General features: G+C 45.1%; 2 protein-coding genes across 2 annotated transcripts in view; one reads left to right on the forward strand and one right to left on the reverse strand.

Annotated features, from left to right (window-relative positions):
- The window catches only part of RBMS2 (RNA binding motif single stranded interacting protein 2), a 71,909-nt gene extending 69,091 nt beyond the window's left edge, over window positions 1-2,818 (forward strand). Inside the window, exons 13-14 of the mRNA XM_015819899.1 lie at window positions 719-805; window positions 2,691-2,818. Coding sequence (XP_015675385.1) covers window positions 719-799 — 81 coding nt within the window. The 3' untranslated portion in view covers window positions 800-805; window positions 2,691-2,818. The remainder of the gene's footprint in view (window positions 1-718; window positions 806-2,690) is intronic.
- Window positions 2,819-16,919: 14,101 nt separating this feature from the next.
- BAZ2A (bromodomain adjacent to zinc finger domain 2A) overlaps window positions 16,920-26,087 on the reverse strand; it is a 35,071-nt gene continuing 25,903 nt past the window's right edge. Inside the window, exons 21-28 of the mRNA XM_015819910.1 lie at window positions 24,531-24,686; window positions 24,281-24,444; window positions 22,755-23,038; window positions 21,847-21,979; window positions 21,306-21,452; window positions 20,805-21,052; window positions 20,015-20,158; window positions 16,920-19,327 (exon numbers count right to left, since the gene is read on the reverse strand). Coding sequence (XP_015675396.1) covers window positions 19,159-19,327; window positions 20,015-20,158; window positions 20,805-21,052; window positions 21,306-21,452; window positions 21,847-21,979; window positions 22,755-23,038; window positions 24,281-24,444; window positions 24,531-24,686 — 1,445 coding nt within the window. The 3' untranslated portion in view covers window positions 16,920-19,158. The remainder of the gene's footprint in view (window positions 19,328-20,014; window positions 20,159-20,804; window positions 21,053-21,305; window positions 21,453-21,846; window positions 21,980-22,754; window positions 23,039-24,280; window positions 24,445-24,530; window positions 24,687-26,087) is intronic.

Raw genomic sequence — 26,087 nt, forward strand, 5'->3', positions numbered from 1 at the left:
CTGTATATTGTCTGGGGTAAACTACATGCCTATGCAGAGATTGTTTATCTTGCACTGATACACGTTTTGGTGTTGTGTGTTTCCAATAAAAAGGAGCAGGTTAACTGAGGGTAAGATGATGGGTGGAAATCCAGAGCATGTTTTATAGATTTTTGAAATGGTACCCCATAGATGGAAGAGGATTCCATATTCCACTGACACCCTTGCCATGACTTTTGTCTTCTTCACACACCCCGCCCCCAATTGTCGATAGGAGCTATGGCATACATGCTTCGATAATGAAGTTTACCAAACTAGCTTAAATTACTCTGGGAAGCTGATTAGCCACTAATCTTTAATAGGTCCTATTCCGAAATGAGCTCTTGCTTCTACACACTGGTGTCTTCCCACAGAGGCCCTTGAATGCTTTTTCTTCCCAGACCCATAGAGTCTTTCAGTGCCGAGCATAAAAAGCAACACCGGGGAAGCCTCCAAGTCCCATCACAGGGTTGGGGATCCGAGTCCGTGTGGTGGGTAAGATGAGGCGTCTCTGGAGACCAGTTTCCTGTTGGTGGGAAAGGCACGTGGCCAGCTGCTGAGCTCTTAATGAGGGAAGTGGAGAGGTCTGATTCCCTACCCAGCCACGTGGCAATTTGACCTTGCTCATCTTAGTGGGGCTGAAAGGTTTGGGGAAGATATGGCTACCATCCCAATTCCCCCAATGGGTATTTTGTCACAGGAGAACAGTGGCCAGCAGAGCCACGTGACAGTGGAGTCTCCATCGGATCATGCTGCCTACTCGTATCAGTACAACAAGTAACAACAGGTAAGGACAGGAGGGGAGGGACTGGCATATATATATATATATTAGTCTTCTTCTCCCAGAGATAGCTCCGTTCTTTTCGTTTACACGATCCTTTGCCAGTTCCGGAAAAAATAACTGAGTTTGGAGCTCATGCCTGGTGCCTTGGGCAATGGCCCTTGATCACAGGGGGGTCCCTCTCAGGGTCATTTGAGCAATCTGGGTAGATTCACCCCCCCTTTTCTCTCCTCCCAAAAGGAGGAAGAGAGGTGCAAGGGAAAGAAAGAGAGCAAGAGTTAGGAGTCCATTGAAGGTATTTTCTCCAGCAACTCCAGAAACTTGGATTTAGCTCTGTTTGTCTTATCCACATGCCAGGAAGCTTCCTTAAAAGAGGTCAGCATGGCGCTTGAGAACTGGGCCACTGAGGAGAACTGTGAATGAGTCATGGGGGTGTGTGTGACTTGTTACAGCATTCAGTCTTGGCCAATTGGAAAATGAGATCCGGGGTCCTCCCCTCCCTGCCCTTTATTGTGGAGGGGCAGCAAATGTGGCTTGGAAATTAAACAACACTCCCTCCCCTCCCCAAAATCAAAACCCACCCCATGTGATTTAAGTAACTGCAGGAAACCGGTTTGTGGACTTGTGCTTAAGCAGGGTTTAATTTCTAAAAAGAAGAAAAGAGAGTTGCCAAGCGCAAGGCTTGTAGCGGCGCCCTGTGCGTCTTCCTGCTGCTTAATTTAAAAGAGGAATAAAAAGGGTTTTGAGACGCTTTTAAGGACTGACAGGAGGCTGAACTACTCCGTTACTCCTAAATAAGGAAAACAGGAAGCCAAGATTGGGTCTCCACATCATGTTCCACAGAGCATTTCTGCAATGAGCTGGACGTTCGTGGGTGTGGCCTTTGTTCCCAGAATTCATAGCAGTAGCTGCGGTGACTGGGGCATTCTGGGAGTTGAAGTCTTCACATCTGGAGGTCACCTAGGTTGGTGGAGGCTGTCCTACCTCCTGAGTTCTGAGAATGAAGAAGGATCAAACGTCTCACTGACCTAGGAGGCAGAATCTACTTCTTGTCCCAGGAACAGGCCCAGTTTCTGTGTTGGCTTCAGCTTTTTTCTATCAGGACCCTCAGATATGGACGTTGGGCACAACTGCAAACTGAGTGAGCAGAGAGTGGAATGTCAATGAGACTAATAAGGATTCTCCCCTTTGCCTAGCCTGGCAATTTGTGACCAAGTGATCTCTTCATCAGGGACTTGAAGGGTATGTGACCTTCAGGGACAAGTGAAGATCCCCTGCTGAACCTTTTGCATGTTCAATGAGACCTATATTATATATTGATCTTCAAGGTGTCACAAAACACACTTGTTTGTTCTCCCAAGCAGGCTAATGTGACTCTCTTCGCTTGGAATTCTGAGGCCAACTCTCAGAATGACCTTTTTTGAAGGAGCTCCTGGTGTGACCTCAACATTTCCCACAGTGAACACTTGAAGGAGGCCCATGTTCTGTGTCTCAGAACGGCGTCTCCTTTGTTCGCTGCAGGAAAGGCAGGGCAAGGCTTCCTGGAGCAACTGTTCAGGGTGGAGTTGCCCTAACTAATTCAGACCTAACCCTTCAGCCCAAAGGCCTTCTTCTCCCACATAGGTAAGCAGCTGAAGGTTGAGGCCAAGTGGCTGAGAAGGTTGCGTGTGCTCAGATCGATTCTTCAAATGCTTCCTAACACATTGGACACCAGGGCAGTTGCCAAAAGTGGGGAGGGGGGGAAGAGAGGCTGAAGGAGGAAGGCTTGGGACTGAGACGGTTTCTCTTCTTGCTTACTACTTTGTGTGCCACACACACACACACACACACTACCTCCACGGATGTCTTTGTTGCCTGCTCTCGTAATTCCCGCCATTTTTCATCCCTTTAGTGCCACCGAGCAGCTCAACTCTGAGCAATCACTTCGAGGGAGACAACGTGTTCTTTATTTTTATTTTTTTTTGTTGTTGTTAAAATTTTGTGCTGCGTTTAGAAGATGTTGGAACCATTTTTGTTTTTTGTTTCTTTTTTTCTTCTTTTTCTTTTTGGCAAAGAAAAAGGTTGTTTTGTTTTTTTAAAAAAGGAAATAACCGCAATAGACTTTTGTCACCGAGGAACCAAAGGAGGTTAGAATGGGGGTACAAAAAAAAAAAAATACCCCCAACCCTTAGATGTACAGATGGACTAAGGACTATTTTAATACGAGAACATTTGTGTGTGTATGTGTGCGCGTGTGCGTGCGTGTGTGCGTGCGTGTTTATTTTCTTGATAACAGCAAAGTCAAACGCTTTGGATGCCCCAGAATTCCTCAGAGAAGAAAAGGAATTTTTTTTCCCCCCTTCTTTTGGAAAGCTGGTTTGGTACCTCTGGGAGGAAGGTTTTTTTTTTTTTTTGCTCCTTTGAATTCATTTTGTTTTCTTTGGTCATGTAAAAGATTTTTTAAAGGACAAATATGCAAAAGTGTTTGAATATTTTTTTTTGTTGTTGTTTTATAAGGAAAAAAAATGCTCTGAAAAGCCCCACCTCGCAGCTGTAGGATAAAAATCAGTGCGGAGTTCTCTCTTTTTTTTTCTTCTTCTTCTTCTTCCTTGGGGTGGGAGCGGGGTGGGAATTTTGCTTTGAAAGGATTATTTTATTATTTCAAGAGGGTATTTTTTTTTTCTAAAAAAGACAAATTTACAAAAAAATAAAAAAGAGGAAATTTACAAAAAAAAAATTCAGAAAAAAGGAAATCTTAAAAAAAAAAGTTGAACTTTGGCGGCAGCAAGAGGGGTTTGCTTAATGCTTGTCAAGTTGGAATGAAATGATGCGGCTGGAGGCATCCGATGAACTTAAATCTTTTTGTGTTTTTTTTTTGGCATAAATTTTGCCTCAGCTGAGAGAGAGAGAGAAAAACAGAGTTTGCGCCAGACCTCAATTTCTGCCCTCTGTCCAATTGGACTGTTTTTTGCTGGATGTTTTGGACTCTGATTTGAGCTTCTGTGCAGACCCGTCTTTGCTTCCACGGGGAGGCCTCCCCCCCCTTTCGTCTGCCCCGTCCTGCCCTGGACCAGGGGAACAATAAATGGACTAAGGAATCTGCCGCCAGTGATGCGTCATCACCTCTGGACTCTCGGACGTTGAATGGACACGTTGCCAGCAGCAGTGCTTCGCCCCCCGTCCCCATCCCCAGGATACACAAACACACACACACACACACACACAGTGCCTTCTGCTGCCTGCGGTCTGGACTGTGCTGCCGTAAGCCCCCCCCCTTCCGCCCCCCAGTTCCTGCATGCCTGCCAAGCCCAGGTCCACAGTGCGTCCGTCCGTTCTCTCGACCAACTCAGCTGGGAACAGGTGCTTCTCCTTCCGACTGGTGGGGACTGCAGGAAGCCCGTCCCAATTGCTGTGAACCAAGCCACCAAGGAGCATCAAGCACCTTGCCAGGGGATGTTCCAGCTCCCCGCTCCCCCCCCTCTCCAGAGATCCTAGTTACTATGCACGTTATCCCTTCCTCCCCCAGCCCTTGATTGCTGGCCGCCCCCTGAGATTTGCAATAGGAGGAGACTATGTGCAATAATTCAGCCTTTCCTACCTTGTGTTTCCCTGCAGGGCCTCCTGAAGTGCTTTAGACACCTCTTGCATGTCCCCTTCCCCTCTGCCCCAACCAGATGGTGCTAAAAGTCATCCTCTCTTCCACCATAAAGTCACCCCCCCCAGCCCAGCTGGCATGTAGCTGACCCTTCCATCCTGTTGTTTCCCCCCCCCCCATGGGCTGTGATCACCTTGTCCCCTTTTTCTCTCCTCTCCCTCCTCCCTGCTGGCCCCTTCCTTTGAAGAAATGGCTCTTATGCAGCTGACAATCAGGAAGGAGCAATGGCGGAGGCCATACGGGTGTCACGTGAGTCTAGGAAAGCAAGAGTATGTGTGCATGTGTCCCTATCCGTCTTGGTTTGTGTGTGTGTACCATCCATGTCTTTGAGGGAGGGGAGGCAGAGCTGTGGTAGGGTGGCACTGGAGGAGGTGGCATTAATATATCGGTGTAATTGGACTTGTGCACTGCTCAGGGCCCTTTTGTTGTCTTAAGCCATTTTTAAAGCATGGTCCTGACCCAGCAAGAGCAGGTTGACTTCCTGTTGGAGATTTGGGGAGGGTTCAGTTCACCCCATCCTCATAATCCTTCAGTCAGGCTAGTTTCGATACCTTCCCGCATTGCTCATGAGAAGGGACGACCCACAGGCAGGAGACACAACTGTGATGCCCCCCCCCCAGAAAAGAGAGGCAAGACTGACAGTGCAGGAGCCCAGTGGATCCAAAGGCTGGCTACGTTTGGTGCCCCTTTCTCTGGCCTGGCCAGACCCTCTTGGTTGGCATAATCACCCACCCATCCACACACACACACACACACCCCTCCCCCTAGTGCTGAGAGAAACTGAAGTGCCTTTTTTGGGGCATGCAAGCTTGCCTTCATCTTTATGTTATGTGATCTTCGATGGGCCTCATCCGTAGCCAAATGGAGTTTTGCAGAGTCGGGTCCCAAAGAGGGTTGGGATGGCTAGAGAAACAAAACAAAACCAAAAATTACAGCAACTGAGATTCTGGTTCCAACTGTCCCTATTTGGGAGGCAAAGGCAGAGGAGCACACAGTCTCTGAGGGACTAATAAAGGAACTTCCCAGATAGGTCGGGGTTTATACCCACCCACCCTTCCCTGTCTTACTTGCCTGCAGTGCTCACATGCCAAACTACAGGGAAACTTTGAAACACCTCACATCTGCAGCCAGAATAAATACAAGCTGTAAAAGGATTCTACTTGAGAAATTGATTCCAGATGTGCTCCAAATATGGGCTGCAACCTCAGACTACATTGGGGTGCACCTGGTCCTTAACAGGCCACTCTCCTGCCTTCCCCCACCCCATATTTTTTTTTTGAGCAGCTGTTTAGAAAGGATATAGCAGAGAAACTCATTGCCTTGAATTTTCTTTCTTTAACCCCCTAGGACCTCTTCTTACAAAATTCCATGTGGGTTAAAGCATAGCTTCACATCTGGAAGACACCAGGTTGAGGCAAGGCATCCTTTGAAATTTTCTTGGGACGCTTTCTTAGAGTGAGTGAGTGAGATCTGTAGAAATCTTGTTTTGATAGGATTCATGGTACATTAGGATTTATAGCTGCTTGTTCAAATTCCCCCCCCCCCAAGATCTTACTAAAACAACTAACAGTGGGTGGTTAGTGAAACCCGTGTTTTTTTTTAAAGATAAAATGAAGGGGTCTCCTGAGCCTTTAGTTTGATTCCTACAAATGAATGAGTTTACACTTAAGATTCTCCTGGTTTGTGTTAATAGACTTAAGTTCAGTCACCTCCAAGCACCCCTGCCCCTACCTATTTTAGATTGGAGTGGGAAATATGCTAGATATTTAGGCATTTGATGATGGCAACTAAGAATCTTGATAGGTTTAAATTAAAATTTAGTCTGTGCTTGTAGAGCCGTTAGAGTGAGGCCATTTTTAAATGTAGCAGTAATCAAAAAATAAAATTAAAAAGTCCCTAGTCCTAAACTCTTATCCGGAAACCTGTTAGAAAATGAACACCAAGGATTAGGCTTAACCATGTTATGTTGCCTTTGCTGTAAATGTCAAGCAGGTAATGAAAACATGAATTAGCTTTCCAGCCCTTTCATGGCTCAGGTATTCAGGTGTAATAATTAAAATCAGGGTTACCGTTTCCTTAAATAGTAGGAACATATTAAAATTAATTAAATTATATATTTAAAAAAAACATTAAGATAATTGATTAATAAGTAAATAAAATTAGCAAATCGGGACTTTAAAACAGACCTTTAGACGTAGTTTGTCACTGTTTTCAAGTTGTAAAACACAGCAGCCCTCCGAAGGCATCTCTCCCAAAGCTCTGTGCTGCAATCTAAGGGGAATTTTCTTTGAACCCAAGCTAATTTGGGAGATCAAAGCAGTTTAGTTAATTAGCTACCAAGTTTGTTTTGCCCCGTTTATGAAATGAGAAGTATCCTAGCTTTCTAAATTTTGTTTCTTCCCTCCAGCACTTAGGGGGGGGGGGGAAGCAAAGAAATTCAGGATTACAACTCGGTAAAATTCAATTATGATTAAGAGAGCAGTCTTCACCAAGAAGGCAATTCCCATAAATTCAGGAAACTTGACTTTTAAGCAGATGTGCACATTCCTGTATTTTGTAGCCGTAGTGAAACCTTAAACCTCCATGTGGCCAGTGAGTGGGGAAATGTTTAGGGTGAGTGGGGGATGTGCCCCCAATATTTCTGTCCCTCTAGTGCAGGGGTGGGGAACCTTGGCTCTTTTATGACTTGTGGACTTCAACTCCCAGGATTGACTCAGGAATTCTGGGAGTTGGTCCACAAGTCATAAAAGAGCCAAGGTTCCCCACCCCTGCTCTATCTAGCGCAATGCTAATCTGACCCTCATTGAACCGCTGGGATGCTTATCTGTGCACAGAAATAAATGTCTGCATTGAAAGCTCCCAATGGCTCTGTAAAAATCAAGTGCCAGATCAAGTACTGCTTTGGAACAGAGAGTTCCTTCTTTTAGCGCACCTGCCTGCCTGGATTGCTTTCCTGAGCTCTGCATTTGGTATTCGGCTGCCATTAAATACCTAGCATATCCTAATCAAGTTCCCACCCAGAAAGAACATGAAGCTTTCCTCTGGGTTGGCTGTCCCTTTGACAGCGTTTGTCCCAGGCACACGATCCGTTTATTAAAAAAAATAAAATAAAATCCCACAGCCCTCTACCTTACGACGATGCTTAATGGATCCATGCATGTCTGTGGCAAAAAGCATGTTTTCCGGCAAGGGGGGCAACACACTTGTGGTCCAGTCTACGTGTATCCTGCTCACATAATCTTGAACCCATAAGACAGACTCAGAGCACGCCCACTTGTCCAAACTGCAGTATTCATTTCTAAATGAAGATGAAAGCCCACTTTCCTCTTTTTTTTCTTCTGATTTCTGAAAGCCGATTCTTCTGAAGCGTTGCTGGGTCTCTTTCTCTTTTAGAACCAGAGATTAGGCTGGCTCGCTGTTGGTCATCTTGAATGCGGAATAGGAGACAGCATTTGGCAGAGCCCAAAGTCCAAGCTATAGGATGGGGGAAATCGTAGGGAGCGGTGTTTCAAAGCCAGTTCTGAGGATGAAGAGGGTGCTGGCCTATGAATAGAAGCGGAGTCGGCGTGGTCTACCGAATGCCACTCCCTAGGAATCTAAGTGACCACACAGCATATTAGAAACAAAAGTAGACCTGACTCTACAGCACAATTGTCAGCCAGGAATTGCCACCCAAAGGCATTGAGACTATTGGGACAAAGGTAAAAAGAGAGGTTGAGATAGAGTAGCAGCGGCCAGTGTGTGGTGTGCATGCCAAGACAGAGATTGCTAAGAGTTTGGAAAAGAGGACAGCTGTAGATTAAAAATGTTTTGGAGGAAGTTTGCTGTGGGTAAGATTGAAGAAGATCAAAGCTAGAGATGGATGGATGTAAGAGTGAATGTAAGCTGATAGAAGAGAAATAGACATGCAGACATGTATTCTTTCCCACACATTTTGCCCTAGCAAAGATTCCTTTTAAGCCTCAGCTCTATTCTCATTCCTCTTCCTGGACCACTGCCTCACAACCCTTTCATCCAAGCTAGACATTAGGTTTGTGCAACACTCTGGGTCTTGTTCCAAGCAGGTCCCTTGGAATGCAAGAGTGCACAGACATAGCATCTCTCTGAAACTCTTTAAAGCAGCCGGATTTTTTTTTATCTAGGAACCCAGGGCAGCTGAAGAGGACAAGTGTGTTATCCCAGGCAAAGAGGCAGGGGGTTAAAAGAGTTGCCGACAGGTGCTAGTTGCACACTCAAGATGCTCCTGTGCAATCTTACTAGATACCTGCTTTGGGGCAGCAACATTGTGTTATTTTGAGTTTATTCCATCATATCCATTCGGAACGTAGGCATAGTGGGTGATGAGAAATGCTAGGCTCTTCTTTCAACCGCGGTAGGCTGCAAAGGGCACCTTGGATGGCAGCCTTTCTGCTCCAGCCCCATCTCATGGTGTCCGCTGAAAGCTTACAGGAAGGTTCCAGTTTCCTGGCAAGACTGCAAGTCAAGTCCACAGCTACATCCCACCTGCGGGCTGGGAAGATCACTCTTACAATGCTTTACTATATATAAAACCATCCCTTGCTTAAACCACGATATGGAAGCCTGCATGCTTTGTGCAGGGACCAAACAAACACAAGCAGCTGGGACCTTTGGAGCCCACACCTCTGAGCTGCTGGTTGTTTTTTTTTTTTATCTTGTGCCTTGATTTCCCCTGTCCCATTCTGACAGCGGAGGGAAACCAGTCCCTGCACTTTATAAATGCCCAGTCCTAGTTCAGCCTTTCTCCGTGTCAGTTTTCAAAGCAAGGATGCTGTAGTCTTGTCCTTCCTTTCTACCTGGCTGCTGCTTCTTATTCCGGCTCCCCCTAACCCAGCCGTTACCCATCTTTCCACTCATCACACTGGAGGAGGATGCAGCAGGCTGCCTCCCAAGGCTAATAAGACAAGCCTCTCACATCTTATGTCCATTTCCAATGCGGATAGTTTAGAAAGCGAGCACCATCACCCCGAATTCTTTAGCTGTATCATGCTGGTATTGAAACCTGAACTCCTTGGAAGTTGGTGGTGTATTTGGGGTGGGGGGGTGGGGGAGGGTGGAGAGAGAGAGAGAGAGGAAACCCGGTTCAGAACTTCCCTTCATTTTTATGCTCATCAATTCCAGTTTTTGTCATTCTTAGCTACACATCTACCTCACATGCACTCGCAGTTCATCTGTATACCCAGAACCGGCAAACTGCACCTTCTCCAAAGGGATACGTTCCCCACCTCATCCTTAAAAGAGAAAACCCTTTAGGATCCTCTGCTTTTGGGAAGGGGGGGGGGAGAGAGAAAGAAGAAAAATGTTGGTTTGAATGAAAAATGACCCCTGTGTTGCTGCTAATTAATACAGTTTTATGTTCAATGTACTCGTTTTTGCTTTGCTTTTCTAATTTTCCTTGTAAAATGTTATTAGTTTATTTAAAATGGAGCAGAAGTGGTTTTATCTAGAGAAGCATTTTGGTGGCTCTGTTGTGAGACCCCCAACTGGGCAACAGTTGACAAGACCACGGAGTTGCTTCCCTCTTTCTCCCTCTCCTTTTTTTTTTTTTTTTGCCACAGTTCTCGAGTTTTCCTAGGGCTTCACTGCTTGCACTGGAGATCAAGGGAGGTTCCAGAATGACAGCGGGCACCATCAGTTTTGTTTTATAACGGAGAATGGTGGTTAATGTTTTCTGGCAAAAGCAAGACATTACCCAATTTGGGAAGTATCAAAGCATAGAAGAGGTTACTGTCCTCCTAAGAGTTTTACAGTAGCTAAGTACAGTCTTCGCAAGGGATTGGTTTCAACAACAGAATCATTGCCCTAAAATACGCCACACTTTCTAAACCACCAATACCTGTTTCTCCTGTAAAAACCACTGAGAGGTAGAATGCAGACAACAAAAACCGGCCAGACCCTGTTGACAAAATTAGTGGAAAGACTACTTTTGAGTGAGGACTTTCATCATCTGTAAAAATTGTGTAAGGTGATGTATGAATAATATGGCTTTGGGGATGATAAGAGGGGTGGGGTTAGAAACATATTTAGTGCTACTATACTGTTAAATTTTTCCAAAGATCAAACTCTGGTTCATTGTAAAGACGACGTTATGTGGATCCTTCGTTTGGCCCAGGATGGCTGATCTAGAGCCCACCAAAAAGGATTACGTGCTTGATACAAACTTGCTCCCAGTAAGAGCTGTATAATGGTAGCCCACGTGCCCTGGGAAGCCCTGTCCCCCCAGGAATGTCAGCTCTTCGCCCCCCCCCTCAAACCAAGCATGCAAGACAGCACACTCGGCAGAGAGGATGGGCTTCAGCCATTCCAAATCGACTTGTAGTTAACCAGAAGTTGTACCCGGCCAATTATATTCCAGGACTCTCGGTGCTATGATTTCCTGCTTCCATTTTTGCTGCACACTTGGGTTTTCTAGAGATGGCCCCAACAGAACAGTGAGCAGCTGTCTCTGGGATGGGTCAAAGGTAGGGCAGAAGAGGCGATGTTTTTTTTTCTTCCAAACTTACCATGCGGGTGATGATTTGAAACTGTGTGACTTAGAAAAAAGAAAAAAAAAAGTAATGAAATCAGAACGGCCCCCTCCCACTTTTTGACTATTGCTGTGGAATAAATGTGTACGGTTGCGGACTATTTAGTGTTCTTCCATAGTCTTCCCATCCCTAGCAGGAAGGGCCTGTGCAGATGAGCTTAAACTAGGATCTCTGATTCAATGCAACAAGGTTCAACCTAACTTGTCTTGAACAAATCTCTAGCTTGTCTGCACTTTCCTCTGGAGCAATATGCCCTTAACCTGGGGGTTGTGATGGTTGCACTGATGCCTTGTCCTATAGCAAATTGCCCTTAAACAAATAGCAATAGGCATCCACCCTACGCAACGTCCTTCTCATGCTGGATCATGGCTATAACAAGCTACAGGCTATTTCATGTGCTTCAGTGTATTTGTACTTTTTCATGACTTGGGAACAAGTTAGCTAAATGTTTGCTTTAAGAAAAAAAAAAACGTCATGGATGTAAAAATGTATTTTGTTAAAACACATTTGGCAGTCAACCCAACTTGAGGATGGAACCTCGTTTGCCTTTATCCCATTTCTTACTCAAGACCTTCAGAACTCCCATTTTGAAGGTACTGGAATTCTTAAAGGCTTCCATTCGCCACAAACCAGAGGAAAGTTCCTGCCCATCTCTCCATTCATTGTACTGACTAGTTTTATTTATATACTTAGGGACTATTTGTACAGGTTTTTTTAATTGAGAAAGTTTCTATTGTTTTGTATCCTCCATGCTACATACCGCCAGGCCTGTTTCTCTCTCTCTCTCTTTCTCTCTCTCTTTTTCTCTCTCTCTCTCTCAACCCTGTACAATTGCCCCCTCTGTGGAGCTCTGACTGGTCTCATTTTGAACAAATGTTTGTTTTGAAATAAAAGATGGAAAAAAAGTGCTATGCCTCGATTGTTTCAAGTTTCACTTTTAAGAGGGAACATGCACCTGACGATCATCATGTTTTAGTGGGATTTGGGCCATGAGAGCAATTATCAAGATTTAATAGGGATTATTTGTTAATAACAGCTTCAGGTTATATTCGAGAAAACCCTTTTGCCCACTGCTGTTCTTCCATCAGCTGTGGAGTTACAGGAATAAGTGGTTAATTCTCCAGGCTGAAAACTGGGACATTGTCAGTTCTAGACCCGCCTTTGGCACAAAACCAACTGGGCGACATGAGCCGGTCACTGTCTCAGCCCTGGAAAGGAGGCACTGACAAGCCACTTCCGAAAAACCTTGCCAAAATGACCACGGGGACTTGTCCAGACAGTTGCTAGGAGTCAACACTGACTCAAAAGCATGCACAAACATACATTGTGTTCACAAGGAAGATGTATTTTTATGTGGCCAAGGAAAAAGGCACTGCTCCTAGGCTGGGTGATTCAAGACCTGGGCAAAAGGATGCAGGCTACTGAATCCCTTGTTCTTTAAGCCAAGGGGCTAGCAAAAGCCACCCATAGCAGCAGGAGAGATCCTGAAGCAAAGAGCCAAAAGCCAGATGCTATCAGACGTGAGGAACACTCTGCCCCCTAACAGCCTGTGAATTAAAATTGGGTACCATCTTAAAGGCGACGATTCCTGTTTACTAGTGACATATCATTGCTACACGTGGCTAGACTATTGCACTGTGTGAGAACTTAAATTTCCAGCTGAACCAAAGCTTTATTAATGTACTCTTTCTTTATATAACTCAGCTATGAAAACGTTTCAAATTGCTTACTGTGTGAAGAATGTGGATAAGAAAACCTAATCATAGGAACATAGGTGCTCAGATAGTTCACTTATCCTTTCAGGCCAAATGGAAGCACTTCGCCCCAAGCAAATTATAGACCTGATGGTAGTAACCACCACTTTTAAAGGGAAAGAACAGCTATATTTTTGGAGCTCTTTTGGCAGCTATCAACTCTCTATTCAAAGCCAGCAGGCCATTAAGTATTTGCTGTGGGAAGAAGATCTTTTCTTTGCTGGCAGCTCTCCAAAGGTTTCCTGTATAAGCCATTAATTGGAAATAAAATGGCAAGGCGAGGAGTTTGGGTTGTTCTGGAAGGGCTTTTCCTGTAGGACAAAATTAAGCCACTAACAATTTGTGGGGAAAATACCTTTCTCAAGAGTAGAACCACCCATTGTTAAATCTGATTACTTTGTAATTGGTTGCATGATTCAGCTTTTCTTGCCTGGAAAAGTCAGCTAGCCTGTTCTGCAGGCAAAGGAAAACGGACCACAAAAATGGAGCATTATTTTGACAAAGAGAACTTTTATCTCGGATTGGGAGAAGTCGGATAGCAACCTGAGGTGTAATGGAATAGCCTTTCTCCCATACACAGGGCCAGATTTCCAGGTTTGGATTTGTTGGATTGGAACCAGGGGACTGGAAGTTCTAGTCCTGCCTTAAGCACAAAGCCAGCTAAGTGATTTTGGGCCAATCCCTCTCTCGTCACCCTGGGAAGGAGGCAGGGGCAAGCCACTTCCAAAACTATTTGCTCTAGCAGTCTCCGGTCAGGGGTTGACTCAATGGATTGTAATAATGACAACTTTTTTTTTTCAAAAATCAAAAAATTCCAAACAATGTGCTTATACCCAGAAAACTAATCCACCATCTGGGAAACGGTTGTGAGGGGGAAAAGGCAATATTTGACCGTTTTGTTTTGACAAACTCTTACAATAAAAATGTTTTTAAATATATACATTGTCCATTAAGTGGAACCCTTCTCAGAATAAAAGGGCAAAAACAATAATAATAATAATAGTAATAATGATAAAGTTGGAAGGGACCTTGGAGGTCATCTAGTCCAACCCTGCTCAGGCAGGAAACCCTATACCATTTCGGACAGATGGTTGTCCAGTTTCTTCTTAAAAACTTCCAGTGTTGGAGCATTCACCGCTTCTGGAGGCAGGTTGTTCCACTGGCTAATTGTTCTAACTGTCAGGAAGTTTCTCCTTAGTTCTAGGTTGCTTCTCTCCTTGGTCAGTTTCCATCCGTTGCTTCTTGTCCTGCCTTCAGGTGCTTTGGAGAATAGCTTGACTCCCTCTTCTTTGTGGCAGCCCGAGATATTGGAAGACTGCTATCGTCCTTCTCTTCATTAAACTAGACATACCCAATTCCAACAGCCGTTCCTTATATGCTTTAGCCTCCAGTCCCCTAATCATCTTTGTTGCTCTTCTCTGTACTCTTTCTAGAGTCTCAACCTTTTTTACATCGTGACCAAAACTGGATGCAGTATTCCAAGTGTGGCCTTACCAAGGCCTTGTAAAGTGGTATTAATACCTCACGTGAAGTATGCTAAAGGTAGTGCCAGTAACCCCTTAGAGAAGGTCAGGTTCCAGTCCTGAACCTTTCCAATCACTTTAGATCCCACTATCATACTGTTATACACAGCTTTACTTGTGACTTGCTTGGTACAGATTCTACCCAACCAAGGAGATTTAATGGGACGTTTAAACAGCCATTGCTCTACCTGATATCTTTTCTTGTGGGAGCGGTAACATGCGAGAACACGTCTACTAACACAGCCTGAGATTTTGCAACGGTAGCGAGCGAACCAGCGTGAGCTGTGTGCAGACATGGCAACCCAGAGGATTCAGCTTTTGCCAATCTTAAAACTGCAGATTTTATTTTGGGGGTGGGGAGGGGACTAATTTTTAGGACCTGTAATTGGCCGTGTAAAATCTGAAAGATGAAGACGAAGTCGGATGAAATTGGAGAATCTAAAATAGGACTTGAGTTTAAGTGCCTATAGAGAAAATCATTTGTCTCTGAATTAAAGTTACTCACGCTCTTCCTCCAAGTCTTTTAAAGCAGTTGCGGTATACTGTAGTGAACAGTGCCAACTGATCCCCAAGCATTCAAAATGAGCAAAAATTTTGCTATTTACACACTTTTGTTCCAGGCGACTACATTATTGTGAGATGAAGGCTACAGTTCTGATCCCAGTTCTGTAGTTCATACTACAGTTTTGATATCATTGAGAACAGGTGGAGAACTGCAGGCCCTGCAGCTGCCTCTGGCCAGACTACTGAAATTCAAGGTCAGAAAAGTAGAAAATGAGAATTGTGATTTTTTTATCCGTTCCTAGCCGGTGCATTGCATGAGAGCGGAGGAGGGGAGGGATCCAAGGGGATGCACACACACTCCCAAGCAGGGATGATCAAGAGTTCCTATGAGAAAAGACAACATTCTCAGGCAGTTTCTTCTCTATCAAACATGGGTTGTTTTTGTTTATTCTTTGAAACTTGACAAGCACTCTAACATCTGTACTTGTGGAAACATCACAAGGAAACAAACAAGAATTCTAGACTTTTTTTTTCTTCCTTTTAAACCTTATTAAAAATGAGGTTGGTCCTAAAAATATAGAAAGAAATCAATTTAAATTCACAAAAAACTGTACATTATCAAAAATTCACTAAAACAAACACATTTGGTTATTTCATATAAAAAAGTTTTGATTTCCCCCCTCCCCTTCCTGCTGTTCAGAACATCTCACAGGATGATGGGTTAGTTGGTTCCTTTCCGATACCAAATTAAGATGAAAGGGGAAGAAAAAGCCAGTGGTGAATGATAAGGCCAATTCTAGTTGCAATTCTTAAATTAAATTCCAAAATCCATGTAACTTTCAATAAACAAGTTTTTTTTTTAATAAACTGATTGAAATGACCGTATCCCTTAATGAAGATCAAGATTAGGTCAAACCTGGATTCATTCATTTAAGATGTGTGAGGCTTTGAATCCAAAAATCTAATGTTTCTATAACAAAAAAAAGAAACCCCAAAACCAAAACCATGAAACTCTAAATTAAAAACCAAAAATTAACATCTCCAACTCTAGATCTCTCATGACCGATGAAAAAACAAACAAACCCAAATGATCCAGAAAAAAAAACTTACGAAAAACCCACCAAAAGAAGTTTTGTTACAGCACGTTTAGATAAAATATAAATATTTATGCATAATATAAAGTCAGTTTCAAATAGACTTCAACTCTACCTCTTTATTTTAAAAGCCAAAAAACGAAAAACAAAAAATCCCCAAATTTAAAATAAAATAAAGATTGAGGTTATTTGATATAAAAAGGCTACTACGTTTTGTGGAAAACAATTTGGGAAGGAAAGTGAGGTTGGGGTGGAGGAAGCACAGTTAAGGGAGGTTTCCGTCTCCAGGTTATATCACCTGTGGTTACATTTTACTTACATCAGTGCTCTTGCAATTGGATTGGTTGACGCGGATTGAGGAGAAAACACCCACACACGTGCACGCGCACACACACACTCGCACACACACCCTTACGTCACTCCGATGTAGCACAGGTGGATATCGGGGAGAAAGCCATCTCCTAACAGGACCCTGCCAGCCAAGTATCTGCCCCAAGTGATACCCGTAATTATAATGGTTTGAGGAGCCAGGCTGGATATGAAAGCAGCGAGGGAGGGAAGGTTCCAGGGGGGGGTGGCTTTCTACGCCTCTGATCCACCAAGAGAGATGGAAGAAAAATGGAAGAACCAAGCGGTTTCCTCTGAACAGACGTCGAGACCTTCTGGAGGGTGCGTCGGGATAGGGCTTGCTCAGCCCCTACTTTTGGGAGCAGGAACTGGCCCAGGGCCGAACAGCGGAGGCCCCTCGTTGTAGTGTGCCTGGGCGATGGGATTCTCCCAGTCTGCAGCTCCTGAACCGAGCCCAGGCCAGTGAACAGGTTCTCTGGCCACTCTCACATTCTCAGCAATGGTGGGAAATGGGATCTCCTGGGTCACGTTGGAATACAGGTTGCAAACGAGCCTTAACCTATCATCAAGGAATGACTGAGAGAGAGGTTACACTGGGGCTGAAAAGAACTGGCCAATTTATCTTATCTTTTGTTCAATAAAAATTCTCGGGGACAGTTTTTTTTTTTTCTTTTTCTTTTAAAGGACCAACCAGCCAACTGGTGAATGCACTGGCATGCGTGTGTGTGTGTGTGTGTGTGTGTGTGTGTGTACACACACATATGCATACACAGGCAAGGTATGGAGATGGAGCCTTTGTTGTGACCACAATCTACTTCTTGCTTCAATAAGAGATAAACAAGGGAGGGAATGAGTTAAAGAGGAGACTGGCTTCAACCACTATTTCAATCTGGCAAGTCTCTAGGACCAGACACTCAAATGCACAGGACCAAATGACAAACTGGTAAAAAATGATGTGCAGGAAAACTATTATGGTTGGACTAAATCAAAATTTTGCTTCCTCCTCTCAAAAACATTCAGAACTACGTTCAAATATAAAGTAGATTAAAATATTCACACGTGGTATGTGTATAAATTAAATACTATATAGAAAATGTAGACCAAAAAGAAAAAGAAACATGTATAAACAGATCTGGATCTTTTAAACAAGTCAGCTATGGATATTACACAAGGATCTCCGACTGAGCACTGCTCTATTTCCAATTTTTGTGCTTCCTGTGTAGACGTATGAAGCAATAACTTGTAGCCCACCTCATGAGATACAAAGATTTCGACTTTGCCTTCACTTGCCTTCACATCCAAAGCTGCATTTAGGCTAAGTCTCAGCTTTGATAATCAAAAGAGGCTGCGCTTTAGATTACATATATTAAAATATGGTCAGGAAATAGAAACCTAACATAGAAGAAAACGGTAACAATCCTCTTATCATCTTGTTGAGGTCCAAATAGCTACTGAAGAATGAAAGGATTGTATTCCTTCCATTACAATGGAGACAATCTCACAGCTTTCTCCTAAGGGAAGCAACCTTACAATAGGATTATGGTAAGTCACATGCCAAGGCAAGAAACAAACAGTCCTGCCACACATACACAGAGATGGCAGATCAAGCGTTGTAGACGGAAGCTATCCCTGAGGAATAACGCTGGGGCAGAGTTGGATGGGGGGAGCTGTGGACATTCAAATAAGGCTGAGTCCCCATTATATGATCTTCAGAAGAACTGGCATCAAGCACCCAAAAGCCAGTTCCTCTAAAGATTATACCGATTGGAGCAGCCCAGTCTTGCAAGCTGGCGTACTTTGGTCCCTCATAGCCCAGTGAGTCATTCCCGCATATCGCCCGCTATTGGAAGGGAAATGAACTGTATGATCACTAGACAGAGGAACCTCCTCCCAAAATACTATGGTAATTCCACTGATTGCCCCTGTGGGGAGATCTGGAAAGGGAAAGAGTGTAAAGATTAGTCCGAGTCAATCATCGTTTGCACACCTAGAGAAAAATACAATCTGGGTGATACTGACTAGCTTAGTGGATAACTGCTGCGGGTCATTTCCATTTTGTTACATTATCTCCTTAGAAATAAAATTTGGAATAACTCAGTAACTCTGAGCAACTGGGGCTTAAACGTGATAGCTGATGGCAATTAATCTGATGGTGGAATATAACCCCACCCACCCTTAACTCTTCACACAGAGGCTCGTATTTGGATACCTCTCCGGCGAAGGGGGCCATCTTGCCTGACTAGAAGGACTAAGAAGGACTAAGCGCTTTCAAAGGGAGCGCACCCCGCACCCTCACGGGCAGAGCCCCTCAACTTCCTTTCCCAATGCACATACCAACTCTAAACTCTACTCTGGGGTGTAGAAAAGGAAATCGGGCTAGAAAGAAAAAGTTGGCCACAGAAACGAAAGCTCTTCTGAAAAAGGGGGGAAGCAGGGGTGAGGCAGAGTTGGGAGGGGCAAGGGGAAAAGAAGCAGCACGTTTTAAGTTTCGTCAAGGGTTGTCATTCCCAGAGGCAGGAGTGATCTGCTTTTATACATTTCAATGAAAATCTAAGGAGGAGGAAAACTTAACGTCCACATTACTGGCCATTAATGTTATGGTACTGACACTGCACAGAAAAAAAGTGTTCTTACACATTCACTAAGAACTATTGCTATTATTAAATAGCCCCAGCTAAGGTGGGGATGTGGGTGGTTGTTGTTGTTTTTTCCATTTTGAAAAAAGGAGAGAGATATATATTTTATTTGGCTTATACAGTCAAAGTTTGTGTTGCTTGGAGTGAAGAGAACCAAGGCGTGATGTTAAATGCCAATCCAAGTCCAGTCATTGTGAGGGGGGGAGAAATTAAATCAGCAGGTAACAAGATGAGCTCCAGAAGAGACAAGTGTGCAGCCCAGGGTAAAAGGGGAGGCACTTTCCCCTTTGGCTCCTTGCGCTTCTCCCCGTTCTGCCAGCTTCATGGGTTTGTCTCCTGTTTTCCCTGATAAAATTCCTCCCACCGGCTCTCAAAAAACTGGCGCATAGCCAGCCCCGCCTTGCCCACCTCCGACTCATCTTCATTAAAGGTCCGGCAGTTGTCAAACACCAGGAAAGCATCAGCAGCAAACTCCTCACAACTGCTGTATCTGTGGGTCACAAAAAGCAGGGGTGAGTGCAAAAGTAGGGCACTGAGGCACACGTGTCAGTTGTTGAGAATTTCCTTTTTTTTCAATAGCCCCATTCTCCTCTTTTCATTTCTTCTCACAACTGCTGCCAATTTTGGGCATGTCTTTCTGAATTTAATACAGGCCATATATAATTACATTTAGCAACTCCTCGAAACCATCCCAGTCTGATTTGCCTCTCTTCAAATAAGCCTTAGAATGTTCTCTCCATGGCATCCCTCTTTCCAGAAGCCCTGAGGTGGACTGCCGTGACGGCTAACCCTCCCTCTCTCAAACTGAGAGAAATGGAAATCCCCACCCCCGTCCTTATAGGAAGCAGCCCCAGCCATTTGGTCTCATCAGATCTCCCCAGGATTACCCTCCATCCTCCACCAGTTGCACAGCCCTGAAAAAGATGGGAAGTGCAAGTATTTTTTGAAGGAACAGCAGTTAATCGTTGACTGGGAACAAGCCAGCAGGTGGAATGCTGCATGGGATCACAGTATCACTCCTTACAGTTGGTTACTTAAATGGCCGCTTACTGACAGTTACTTACTTACTGACAGTTGTATCTATTGATAGAGAGAGGGAACAAAAAGGAGGGTCTCTCTGCAATTCCAAATGCCTTGCCAGGCCTGGCTTTATTCACAAGTCCTGCCATGTACTCACCCACCACGCAACAACCGGGCCCTCATGGTGGCAAAGTCCATGGGGTTCTTGATGATCTTCCGGTAGCCAGGCACTAGCCGGGGGTTAACAGGCTCCAAGAAAGGCCAAGCAGCTTCATGGGACTCCATCTCCATCAAGATGATCCTGAAAAAGGCGAAAGATTTATACGATCTGAAGAGAAACCAGACTTGGGAACTCAAGGACAAAACTGAAAACAAGTACTATAAAATCTGGGAACAATTTTATGATTGGATAGACAATAAGAGGGTAGCCAAGATAAATGTATAGTGCTAGAATAAAATATAAGATTATAGACAAATGTATATTTAAAAGATAAATAGATATATATAAATAAGGGGGAAAGTGTTAATAGTATATTATAAATAGTGAGCAAAGTTCAAGAACTATATGTCTATATGAGTATTAATACTATTGTAAAATGATGGAAGATGTATGGAACCAATGACGTCATATCTATGTTCCAATGTGTTTTTAATTTTGTATTATTAATAAAAATTTAATTAAAAAAAAAAGATGATTCTGAAAAAGAAGAGCCAACACTGAGTGGCACTGAAGGGAATAATTCTGGCCAGAAGCGAGGAGTGTTATTTGGCCTCTTTTAATCCAGAAAGTCACTTTTGAGTGACAGCTCTCTCTCTCTCTCTCTCTTACTCCTTATTAACTTTTGCCGATGCGTACCTGAATCCCCGTTCCCACCTTTTCCAATTCTCTCTGGGAAAGGACCCATAAACCTCTCCCTGACCCTAATTTCCAGAGATGAAACACCTACTCGCAGAAAGTCAGGTCAGCGCTCTGGCCTCGGGTAGACACTCTTCTTCGTTTGGAGGGAGAGAGGCCTTCACCTGAGTAGCGAGGGGATGTATTTGCCTGGATAGTATGTTGTTGGGAGGCGGCTGCGGCTGCTGCCCGAGATCGAAGGCCGAGCTCTTCCTTTCCCCCAAAAGGCCCGGAAGTACCACTTTTCCGCTTCTTGCCCCGCCGTGGAGAGCCATACTCATCTTGATATTCCCCTTGCATCTGCATCATGAAAACATTGGGGGACAGAAAGAGAGAAGAGAGAAGCTATCGTCAAGTCCTGGATTAGGAGTCCCTTTCAGTGAAGTCAATGGCATCTGCTAGTAAACATGCCAGTTTCCCGATAGGTAAGCATCGCACTGCATCCCGCCCTTTCTCCCCTGGAACACGAAGGCACTCAGTGAGAACAAAAGAAAAATCTTGCCAACCCAGGGGAAAAAATCAGGGACTTGGAGACAAGACACGTAGCGGGTACCTGAGCGATGCAGAGAGAGCAGAACCAATCCCCATCTGGCACCTCCGCCATCTTGGGTCGATGGCAATAGAGATGGCAGCCGCGGTCACAGCTATCACACAACAGCAGATTCTCATCATCATCCCCTTTTCGGCACACAAGGCAAGTCTGGAAAACAGAGAAGACAAAAACGGATCACCCCAAATCGCTTCACGAGATGAATGCCACACTCTTAACAGGATTTCCTATTCCCTTTCTCTAAAGTGAAACATCTTCTCACCCCAAAGGTGAGCTCCTTCTAGATGAAATTCACCCAGGCTAAATCTTTGCTTGAGATACACCACTTTCGAACAGAGATACCATCCCATACATCCAACAACTTTTTTTAAAAAACTTCTGGTTAGTATTGGCTTAGCCATATACATGCCTATAACCAAGCCAGAAGAAGAATCACTAATGCTTTTTTCTGCACCAAGCATTTCACGGGTGACTTAATTGGCTTGGATATCTCCTTTAGACTTGGTTACACTTCCTCTTTCAGCCCAAATGCCCCTTTCCTCACCGCTCTGACAACCGATTTCTCCCATGCTATAGAGAGCTCCAGTTGGTAGATGCACAAGGAGACTTGTGCTGCACTATGGCATCTTTCCAAAGTCTGGCGCCACGTTCGCATCCGTGGTGTGATTTCGTATGTGCTGTAGGAAAAAAATAATAATTGTCAGATAAGGAATATCAATTTCAGTCAGCCAAATATATGATTAGTGAAGTGACGTCAAAGAACCTTTGTAGAAGGTCAAGTCTAGGGGACCTGCATCTCAATCCTTACTTGTATAGTAGATACGCATAATGATAATCGGATTCAAGTCGCTAGGAGTTCAAATAGGCTGGAAATCAGGTGACCGAGAACTGTCCCCGCCCCTGCCCCACGCCAGGGCCACTCACTGCCTCCAGGGCCCGCCGCAGATTGCCCAGGTAGCTCAGCAGCGCCATGGCAGCCACGCCCTCTGCCCGCACCCTGCAGCATCAACTGTGCGTGATGGGGTGTGAGGGCAGAGTCTTGTCTACGCTGCCTGGCTGCCATGTCCTTGGCTGTGCTGCTCTGCGTGGGCCACGCTCGGGGGCGACTCTCCTCCAGGGGGGCTGCTGGTGAGGAGGGGGTCGCGGGCGGAGGCGAGGCTGGGGCAACGGCACGTGTGCCCACAGAGAGGGCTCCGAGTGCCGCCTCTGGCACCCGTGCCATAGGTTCGCCACCACTGTCTTATCATATCCTACTGTAATCTTCAATCTGGCAATTGGCCTGGAAATCAATCATTCTAAAAAGTTCATATCATGCCAGTCTACCGAAATGTAAAACAACAACAACCAATCAACTGATTTTGGGGTTCCTAAGCCACTCTTTTTAACAACCTGGGATACAGAATCACGGATATAGATTTGCCAATTCAGCCGTTAATAAAAGAAGACACTCACATTTCTGTGGTATCCTGCTCCAAGGTACTGGGGTCAGTCAGCAAAGCTTTTTCTACCACCACCTCATGGGGGGGCCAGAGGGGTTCTCTGAGGTATCTCCGTTCCAAGTTCTGCTCCAGGTCTGCAAGATGGAGCACCGCAAGATCCAGAGGGTTGTTAGAGTCACGCTGCAGGACAGGCCCCTCTCGCTTGTTTTTTACAGTGATGTCTTCCAGGAGTTCTAGTTCGCGCTCACAGTACCGCAGGTCTTTCCTAACAGAATCAGGATCTGGGCTCGTCCAGCCCTAGAGGAAAGGCAAAAGATCCAAACCAAAAATGATAAATAGAAAATATTCAGAAGAAATGATTCCAGCACAAGCTGTGAACACTCAGAAGCCATTTGGAATGTTTCTCTAAATAATGATTCAAACCAGTCCTTAGAACTACTCTTTGGTATTTCAGACTATGCTAGGAAGCTTCATGTCAAATGGTGACGATACTCATGGAACAGAAGTTCTGAGTAAGAGTTAGGAGTTCCGGTATTCTAGAATGAAGAACACATCCCAAATCAAATCTTCCTATCCTATCTAAACAAAAAAGCCTAAATTATGACTACAGGGAAGCAGTGTTCACGCAACTGTAATTTGCTACGGAAAGCTAGCTATATTCAAAATACTTACTATCTAAAATCAACTAGTATTTTGCAGTTTCATTTAGCTGCCGTTTCCAATTCAGTGCAAGTGTCCCTTCAGGAGAGTAACATCAGTTAAGTTAAAAATGAAAATGTTACATCCATCCTACTGTTTTAAGATGGCCTAGATCAGTGATGGCGAACCTTTTAGAGACCGAGTGCCCAAACTGCAACCCAAAACCCACTTATGTATCGTCAGGTGCCGGGTGAGCATGGCCAATTGGGTCAGTGTGGCCCATTGGGCGTGGTTGCGGTGGTAACGGCAGATTGGGTGGAACTAAAAAGTTCAATCAATCAATTCCAACCTTTGTGAGATCTTTTTTTTTCCCCCGGAAGAAGTTGAAATTGATTATTATTTTTTTGCACACGGCGGCAGAGGCCTAAAGCAAAAAGGGTTTATTAAACCCAGCTGAAGGCCTAGGACTGGGGCAACGGCACACGTGCCCACAGAGAGGGCTCTGCGTGCCACATAGGTTCGCCACCACAGGCCTAGATGATTTCTCTAGTCCAGTGGTCCCCCAACCTTTTGGGCACCAGGTACCGGTTCCATGGAGTTTTTTTTTCCGTGGACAGGAGGGGGCATGGTTTCACATGCTCCCTGCATCCCACAGATGGGGCTTTGCTTGTTTGTGCGGCCCAGTTTCTGGCATCCCGTGGCCCAATGTCGGTCCACAGATCGGGGGTTGGGGACCCCTGCTCTAGTCCTCTGAGTTCTAATCTTCAAAACTTAACTTCATTTAGCATTGAATGATTATTTTCAGGATGACCTTTGGAATCTAAGCCTCCTTCAACATCCTGGTCAAAGGGCACACCACTGTCAACAGGCGAGCAGATGCCACAGAACCTTAGCACTTACTCGGATCTGCAGATCAGCCATGAGCACCCGCTGTTCAAGCTCCTCCACCCACTGAAGCACTGATAGGTCTGTCTCAAAGGCACGCTCAGACATGGACCACTGCACCAGGGCTTCTTGAGAGATCAGGTGGCTGGCGACCTCAGAATGAATCTTGAAGATGGGATCTAGGTAGGAAGGTCATAAAAGTCAATCAAAAAAAAAATCAAGGTCCTGCTCACAGGCACCTGACCACAGAATGGGAATTTCTTACCATTGGCAGCTCGAGCACACACGTCCCGTAGGTAATCCTTGTGCTTGCTAAGGTGCTTCTGCAGGGCTTTTTCCCGGATGCCTCGTGGGTGTAGTACCTCCACCACAGCTTCCAGCTCTTTTGGATCCTGCAACCACCACCAGCCACTCTGCATCTCTGCAAGGGAAGAACAGAAGAAGCTCAGAGCCTGGCACCTTCCCAAAATTACCAATTCCAATAGAAGCTAATATCTATGGCTCAGGTTTGAAGCGTGGAGACCTTGGCGCTCGCTGAATTTGGTTGTTTGCTTGCAGATGTTTCATTATCCGACTACATTTCATCATCAGTGTGCCCTGAAGATTTTACCTACTTAGCAAGCAAACAACCACTACCAATTTCATCAAGATGCTTGACATCATGGCATATCCACCGTTTGAGTATACAGGTAGTCCTCGAGTTACGAGTGTAACGGAGCCTGCCCATTCCACTCATAACTCGTAGAGTGAATCTCGTACCTCGAAGGAGATCACTCCCTTGCTTGTTAAAATGCACGTGGCTTGTTAAGCGAACATGAGGTATCTCAGGGTGGGGAAGGCCATGGAGGGCCTAGTGATGGAACAGATCCCCAAGGCCTCCCCGACCCACTAAGATACCCCAATGCTTCCCCCTCCCTTCCTGTCATGCTGGACTCACATGGAAAAGATCCGTCTCCTCTCTGGCGCAGTTCCTGCTGCCACCCGGATCTGAGGCCGGGGGATGCTTCTATGCCCCCCCCTGTGGCCCAATCTGGGCCTCGGAGGCCTTTTGCAGACTGCTACCACCCAGAAACGGGCCACCACAGAGCTACGTAAGCATTCCCCGGCCTCAGATTTGGGTGATAGCGGCATGGAAAAGGCCTCCGGGGCCCTGGTCCAGCCTCCAGAGGCATGTGGAAGCGTCCCCCGGCTTCGGTTCCATTCTCTGTTGCAGTGAACATAGGCCTAAAGTACCATGAGATCACGCGAGATCAGTAGCATGAGATCTCACCCCACTGATCTCGCGTGATCTCGCGTTACTTTGGGCCTCCATTCTCTGCGAACGCACCAAAGGCTTGGAGCAGCCAAGAAAGCGAAGTATTGAAAGCCTGGTGCCTAGGGAGACTCGGGGCCGGGGTGGGGAGGGAGGGAATAACCAGGGTGAATGTTGCAGAGCCACTGTAGTCGCTCGTAAGGGCGAACGACTGCTGTGGTGCTGCAATATTCGTAACTTCTGGACTTGCTCGTAAGCACTAGGGGGCGCTCATCACGTAATTTTGAATGAGCGTTAAGTGAACGCTCGTAACTCGGGGATTACCTGTACTGTCAAAAAATGTATACATTTGTATATATATTAAAAAGCATGCTCCCTCATTACTAAAAAGTTTCTTGTCCCTTAGTTACTGAATGGCTCACAACTTACTTGTGCATCACCTACACATGAAACTGAACTAATTTTCCCAGCTGTGCTTTCTTTTGCAAAACATAAAACATTATTTTTTTTTACTTTCTCTTCCTCTCATCCCTTCCAAGAATCCAGCAGACGGACCAGGAACTCCAGATG

This window comes from Protobothrops mucrosquamatus, unplaced genomic scaffold, assembly GCF_001527695.2.
Source record: "Protobothrops mucrosquamatus isolate PMUCROS unplaced genomic scaffold, P.Mucros_1.0 scaffold_151, whole genome shotgun sequence".
Lineage (NCBI taxonomy): Eukaryota > Metazoa > Chordata > Lepidosauria > Squamata > Viperidae > Protobothrops > Protobothrops mucrosquamatus.